This window comes from Helianthus annuus, chromosome 5 (assembly GCF_002127325.2).
Source record: "Helianthus annuus cultivar XRQ/B chromosome 5, HanXRQr2.0-SUNRISE, whole genome shotgun sequence".
Taxonomy (NCBI): Eukaryota; Viridiplantae; Streptophyta; class Magnoliopsida; order Asterales; family Asteraceae; genus Helianthus; species Helianthus annuus.
Genome location: NC_035437.2, coordinates 170657080 through 170664946, shown reverse-complemented (window position 1 = coordinate 170664946; position 7867 = coordinate 170657080). Strand labels below are relative to the sequence as shown.

At 35.2% G+C, this 7867-nt stretch overlaps 1 protein-coding gene across 1 annotated transcript; it reads left to right on the top strand.

The window, feature by feature from the left end:
- The first annotated feature begins 5649 nt into the window (after positions 1-5649).
- On the top strand, positions 5650-7056 carry LOC110942077 (protein translation factor SUI1 homolog 2). The gene is made up of 2 exons (XM_022183779.2): positions 5650-5801; positions 6506-7056. Exon 2 carries the CDS (start codon positions 6534-6536, stop codon positions 6876-6878), a length of 345 nt encoding a protein of 114 aa, XP_022039471.1. The 5' UTR covers positions 5650-5801; positions 6506-6533; the 3' UTR covers positions 6879-7056.
- Positions 7057-7867: the final 811 nt, after the last annotated feature.

Here is a 7867-nt window from a genome sequence, read left to right as displayed (position 1 = left end):
TGTTTCGACGCGAACCGTTTCGACCAGTACCGTTTTGAACCAAACTGTTTCGACCCGTACCGTTTCGAACCGAACCATTTCGAACCGAATCGTTTCGATCCGAATCGTATCGTTTCGAATCAAACCGTTTCGACCCGTATCGTTTCGACCCGAATCGTTCCGACGCAAACTGTTTCGACCCGTACCGTTTCGACCAGTACCGTTTCGACCCAAGCCGTTTCGAATCGTACCGTTTCGACCCGTACCGGTTCGAATCGAACCGCTTCGACCCGAACCATTTCGACGCGAACCGTTTCGACTAGCACTGTTTCGAATCGAACCGTTTTGACGCGAACCGTTTCGACCCGTAACATTTCGACCCGAACTGGTGGTTGTGGGTGCCGGGGTGATGGATTCCAATTTATTTGACAACCAAACACAACAAAAATGGAATTGAGATTACAATTTCAACAATTTCCAATTCCAATTGGAATGTTTAAATTCCAAATCCAATTCCTTCAAATTCTAATTCCTATACAAATTCCAATTCCAAAACATTCCGCGAACCAAACGCCCCCTTAGACTTAGTCTCGGACTTGGCGAAAATACACCCATCCGAGGCTATTCAAATGGTATCACCACTTACGCTACATTTAGGGTTATTCAAATGGCTCGTGGCTAGAGGCTCATTTAGAATTCGCTCTAAAATAGTGCGATCGTTTTTGTCTTGGGTTGTAAAAGAGCCGAGCTTTAGTGAGCCCAATACCCATTTGATTTAAAAAATAACAATAATAAACATTACGGAATGACACATTTTTTCAATCTCAACTAGGTTATAGGGTACATGAATTTTCAGAGACGTCTCTGCCGGTTGCTCATCGAAAAATTTCAACCTATTAGCTACCGAGTGGGAATCCGGAGACATACCCACCTTAAACCAAACAAAAACTTGCCACCACACACTGACACACATCTAGCAGCCAAGCACTTGATGAAAATATGATCTGTGTCTTCGATATCCAACCCGTACCTACAACCAAAATGTCAACTGCCAATAAGCTAGTGATAGTGTTGCTAGAGTTATCTACGCTTGCAAGGAAATATTTACTAAGAATTTAGATACAAACATTACTATGTTTCTAAAATACAATTCGTAATTCATTGGTTAAGTTTGTTCCAATCACTCTAGTTACGTCTTTTGGTAAATCCACATCACAACAATCTCATGAATTATTCGTTATCTATCTATTTAAACACAAAATTTTAAAAAAGTAATGTTTCGTGGGAAATGCGTTGGAAAATTAAGAAAATTAATTCCGTGAGAAATGTGTAGGAGAATTCTAACGAAACATTTGTGTGGGAAATGATCGAGTAGGAGAATTTGTAGGAAATGCGTCAGAAAAAATTACCCACGAGCATAATTTCCACAGCCCATTTTCGTGGGAAATCCGTGGGTAAACACTGTTACCCACGGATTTCCCATGGAAATTGACGTGGGAATAGTAGCAGTTTTCTAGTAGTGTATGGAGTAGGGCTGTTCACGAGCCGAGCCGAGCCGAGCCGAACCGAGCGCACATTTGCTCGTGCTTGGCTCGTTTATAAACCGAACCGAGCGGAGCGGCTCATTTAAAATAGAGCATCAAATCAAGCGAACATTTTTCGAGCAGTAAAAATTCCGAGCGAGCGTCGAGAGAAGTTCGAGCGATTTGGACAACCGTGTCACCCAATTTAAATTTGCTGAGAGAGGTAGTGACAATGTTGGATCTCAAGCTTTTATGTCTTTAAAAACATGCACATTTCATGGCATAATATTTTTCTTATAATAACAATGTTGTGGCTGACGAGGCGATTATCATATTGCACGAACAATTACGTTGAGAGCAGGAGACGATCGACTTAGGGTAACGACATGAAACATAGAGGCGATGAACAAACTGTTGTTTATTGGTTTGAGCTTAACTTTTAGTTTTGATTTTAATTTTTTATTGGCGTGGTTGGGCTAGTACGTATAGATATAGTTGTAAATTTGTATATAGTTGACCATAATCTAATAGATTGGTACATATAAAACTATAAATTTAATTTATACTTAAGTATATATGTATGTATAAGTGTGTGTATATATAGGTGTATGTGTGTAAATATATGTATAATTTATATTCGTGTATATACATGTTTATAGATGTATGTGTATATGTATATGTATATATATACTAATTAAAATAATAATTCGAGCCGAACTGAGCCGAACGGACCTTTGCTCATGCTTGGCTCGTTTACAAACCGAACCGAGCAGAGCGGCTCGTTTACAACCGAGCGTCAAATCGAACGAGCATTTTCCGAGCAATTTCCAAACGAGCGTCGAGCGAGCGACGAGCGACGAGCGATTTGAACAGCCCTAGTATGGAGCACCAAAAGACATCTTAAATTTTTAATTAAAACAAGTATGATTCCTCAAGGTAACACTTAATGCATGTGTTAAAGACTTTATGGGGCCAAATCTGTCTTTTAGCCATTATCCAACCTGGTAATTTTTTTTAAACAACTAGAAATACGACCCGCCGCATTGCGGCGGGGATTCTTTAGTTATAACTAAATTGATTTAGGACGCGCACGTTATGTTGAAGCTGTCAAACGGGAAAAAAATAGACGATGTAAAAACGTTCACCCACACACGCACGTTGCGTCGTGTTAACTCGCAAAATTTAGAATGAAACGTAAAAACGCTAAACCAAAGACGCACGTTGCGATGTGTTAAGTCACAAAATTTTGAACGAAGCATAAAGCGAAAAATTTGCGGAAAATGAAAACTATAAAAGACCAAAGTTGAAAGTAAAAAAAGTTGTGAAGATAGATTGCAAAAGATAGAAAGTTTTGTGTTAAAAGTAAAAAAAACAAATAGTTTTGGATTAAAAGTAATTTATGAAACACTTTTGGGTGAAAAGTAAAAAAATCAAAAAAAAATTTTTTTGAAAAACCCTTAAAGCCAAGGTTACAATAACTATATGCATAATCAATTTTTTTTAAAAACCCCCCAAAGCCAAGATTACAACACATAAGTAAAAAAAATCAAAGTGGTTAAATCGCAAAAGATGAAAACTTTTGAATTAGTAAAAAATCAAATTAATCAAACGGGTTAAATTACCAAATATTAAAACTTTAAACTTAAATTGTCAAAGATTTAAACTTTAGGGTTAAAAAGGAAACAAAAATTAGAAGTTTATACTTAAATTGTCAAATATTAAAACTTTAGGGTTAAAAATGAAAATTTTAAATTTTTTTTGAAAGACTCCCAAAGCTAATATTACAATACATATATGCATAGTTATGTTGCTTATTTATAGTGTTAAATACGTAACCTATGATCCCTTAACTTTACTCAGCTTTTTGGTTGTTTAAACAACAATTATGCTTTTGTCTCTATCTTGCCCATGCATTCCTCAACTATGCTTTTGCCTCTTATTTAAGTCAACTTCCCCCCGTGAATTTTAAATCGCTATAATATTTTTATATGTTAATATTAAAAAAAAAAAAAAAAACACCGTAAAAACAAGCATTTTGTTCTTCTCAATTTGAATATGGTATTACTACATTTTTTTAATTTAAAAAAAAACTAACATGTTACATGATTACCGGTGTCTGTGTTTATGGGCACATCGTGCGGACACCTCTCTGGTATATACTAAGCCACAATTGCTTAATATCTCATATGGTACCCAATAATGTCGCCTTAGGGGCTGTTTGGCAATATCTGAATGGTTAAGTGCTGAACCAGTAAGAGATCTGAACCATTAAGTGCTGAATCAATAAGAGGTCTGAACCATTAAGAGTCTGTATAATGCTTAACCATTCAGAGGCAAATGTCTGACCAATTCAGATTAGAGGTCTTAACCATTCAGACTCTATATATATCTTAACCATTCAGAAGCAAATGTCTAAACCATTCAGACATCTGCTCGTGAAACAAACAGTCTGAACCATTAAGTGCTGAACCGGTAAGAGGTCTGAACCATTAAGAGTCTTATTAAGATATAAACAAACAACCCCTTAGTTTGTATGTATCATTGTTGCCATTAATATTGTTGGATGTTAAGTTGAAATCTTAAATTTTGACTTGGTATGTAAATTGATCTAGTCTCGGATGGTCGACGCATGACTAGTTTGTGTCACCAACCGCGATTTGTGTTGTTTGTTCTTGACCTTGGTTAAAACGCTTTGTACGGTTGATTCATTCACGACATAACTATTGTGTTAAGGTGTGCATGTCTCGTTTTCAACGAACTACAAGTTTTAAGGAAGTAACTCTACGATTGATTCATTTCTTTTTTTTTTTTTGTCATGAAAAACAAGTTTCTATCTGTTTTGTGGCTTTTGTTCTTTTGAGCTTGGTTGACTCGAATGCATGAAAGATTTGTATGAGTATTTGTATTAGAGCATTTAACACACATGTTATTGTGTTTACGATCATCTATCTACTATAATAAAAGAAACCAAATTTTGAACACAAAACCTATTCATACCTCAAACATATCTTTAGTTTACAAGGTATAGGTAGTTTTAAATTAGTTACTATGAGCAGAATATTACAAACTAACTTGATAATTATCACTACACCTACTTATCTTATTGTATTTTACAAACAAACAACTTTTATCATTCAGATTAATCGTGAATATATAATTTATTAAAATATGTATTAAAAGTAATGGAAAATATTAAAATAAGTTTGTTTTGGTGAACGGATAAGGAATAATGGAATTTGAATTTTGAAAGCAACTATGGTCAGGTTATAGATGCCAATTTGATGGTGGACTGAGAGACTGGTGGGTGTTGATTACTTGTTGGGCAACTTTTGGAAAAGAAACTTTGGACGGTGTTGAACAAATTCAATGTATAAAAATATAACGAAAAATATTAAAATTAAAAATAAACAATACTTTATTCGAGACTGATTTAAATATTATAAAAAATACCCTCCTATATGCTAAATGACAGGCTTAAATAAGATACTATGAAGCCTTAATAAAAAGTAGTAAAAAGTAGTTGACATTTCAGTTTTAAATCTTTGAATATCAAGAAAAAAAATAACCCACATAGTTTACTGTAGTATATTTATAGGTTTGGTACGAAAGGTTGATAAATAAACTAGAGTTAAATGTCATTTTAGTCTATGTGGTTTAGGACATTCTATAAGTTTATTTCAAAGATTTTATTTTTCGACTGTGGGTCCAAAAAGGTTTTACTGTTGTCATTTTAGTTCACTAGGTTAATTTCATCCATTATTTTTGTTAACGAGAAAGGCGATTCGGTCATTTTATATGGCCGAATTGTCTTTCTAGTTAACAGAATTACATATAAAATGACCGAATCGCCCCTTCTGGTTAACCGAAATAATAGACGAAGTTAATCTATTTAACTAAAATGACAATAGTGAAACCTTTTTGGACCTACAAGAGGAAAATAAAACTTTTAGACTAAACTGACAAAATAACTCAAATCACGGACATAAAATGGCATTTACCCTAAAAAAAACTATCCTTGCAGTTTCAATATAAAGAAAAAAAAAATTTGCATGAGATAATTCAAAAAATATTCAACTTTAGACTTTAGTTACACGTGTTTTATCTAATAACCGGTAAACTCCAGAAAATACCATGAGCTGTCGTCACGCGAATAACCCGACCCGGTAATCCGCAACCCACCGCCATAGAAATCACCCGCTTCCTTTTCTATATAATCCCCCAACCATCTTCTTAATTTCTCATACTAATATTCTTCGGTCAATCTTCAATCTTGCCGTTGAGAGGAGACAGAGATTTTCGGTAAGTTCTCATCTTCTTTTTTAATTTTAATTTGTTTTCGATCAACATAATAAAGATCTATTCATTTATTCGATTTGATTAACCGCTGTTGATTTGATTGTTCGATTGGATCGTGATGAATGTTTTTGATTGCGCGATGATGATTTGTTAGTTAGGGTTTCATTCGCATATGTTTTTTAGGTTAAATTAAAACGGTCCGTTTTTGTATTGAATTCGAGCTTGTTTTATCGTTAATTTGATCTGCTTTAGGTTATGATTTTAAGAATAAAATCCTAGATCTGCTAATTAAAAGTGAAATATGATCTGAATTTTGATTTTGTTATTGTGAATAGTAAATTATCTTAATTAGGGTTTCATTCGCCTTTGTTTTCTTAATCAATCGATTATTGAGTATTTGTATTATTAGGTTATATTAAAATTGATTCGTTTTAATATTGAATTGGAGATTCTTTGATTCGATTATCGTTATTTTCATGATTTATATGTTACAATTGTGTCTGAACAAAATCCTTGATCTGTTGATTGAAAGTGAAGAGGATTTGAATTTATCTAAATTTTTGGGGCTGAATTTTGAATTTGTTTTTATAATCAATAAATTGGTTTGTTTTGATATCGAATTGGTTCGGTTATCCTTGTTTTTTATTTGAACAGAACCCTAGATCTGTTATTTAGAGGCTAAATTTTGATTTTATTATTGTGAACAGTAAAATTATCTTAATTCAGACGAAGTTCATGGTTGATATAGAAGTTCAGATCCCATCTGCTTTCGATCCATTTGCTGACGTTGAACAAGATTCGGGCGGTGGTGCTGGAGTGAAAGAGTATGTTCATATCCGCATACAACAAAGAAATGGTAGGAAAAGCTTGACAACAGTTCAGGGTCTGAAAAAGGAGCTCAGTTACGAGAAAATTCTCAAAGATCTCAAGAAAGAATTCTGCTGTAATGGCACTGTTGTGCAGGATAAAGAGCTTGGTAAAGTGATCCAGCTTCAAGGCGATCAACGCAAGAACGTCTCTGCGTTCTTGAGCCGTGCAGGTATTGTGAAGAAAGATCAGATCAAAATTCATGGTTTTTGAAGACAAAGTTTGTTGATTGAAAGTTTAGTTGTTTTACTTACTATTGATGCCTACTATAAATTCTTGAATTCTGTTCTTGTTTTATGCTGTTTTTAAGTGATTGATATCATGAGTACCCGGATGATGTTCATCAGTTTGTTTGGTCATAATGAAATAAAAGTTCTCAGTGTTTTCAATATCTTCTTGCTCTTTGATCATGTTGCATCCATTGGTTGGTCTTTCATGTCTTGTTCATTCCTTGTTTCATTGAATCAACCACCACAAGTGGCCTAGTGGTGGAGTGACTTGGGTTCTTCAATGGAGACCCAAGTTCAATTCCCATTAGTGCCACTTTGGTGGCCACCGACACCCACTTTAAAGCCGGACCGAGGACACTCGAGGTCTCGGGTTCGAAACATGTTTCTTACCCCTCTTTGATGGTTATGGGTATTTGCCGCCAGAGATCCTTTTCGGGTGGTGAACTGGGAAGGGAGATCCGTTCCGCGGTAGGGTGGTGAACTGGGAAGGGAGATCCGTTCCGCGGTCAGGGGTACCGTGCAACTACCTTTTTTTTTTGTTTCATTGAATCGATTAACTTAAAAAGCTTGAATGCATCTGTTGGTCGATCATCTTAAATGGGTCGGATGGCATCGAATAAACGTACTACCCCCATCTCATTTGGAGAATGATATGATTGACCAGTACTTGTAAAACCCGGGGCACTGAACCAAGGGTTTGATGATCAATGATTGACCGAGAGTACTCATGAAACCCGACACTGAACTAAGGGTTTGATCTGCGGCCTCGTTATAGCTCATTAGTTGTTTAAACTTGAGAGTTTTCTTTTTGTTCATAGCTGGAATTGCTTTTTAATTGAGACAGGTGCAATTTGTATGATGCTTCTCCCATCTTCTCTTATCTATGGATGCTCTGGTCTCCTTGAGATCAGCAAATACCAAATGGCTAAAAGTAAAAGTCAACAAAACATAAGACCATTGGGTGTGGGGAAC

Bases quoted from the DNA above. Each gene is read 5' to 3' on its own strand.
- LOC110942077 (XM_022183779.2), top strand. From the start codon at position 6,534: ATGGTTGATATAGAAGTTCAGATCCCATCTGCTTTCGATCCATTTGCT.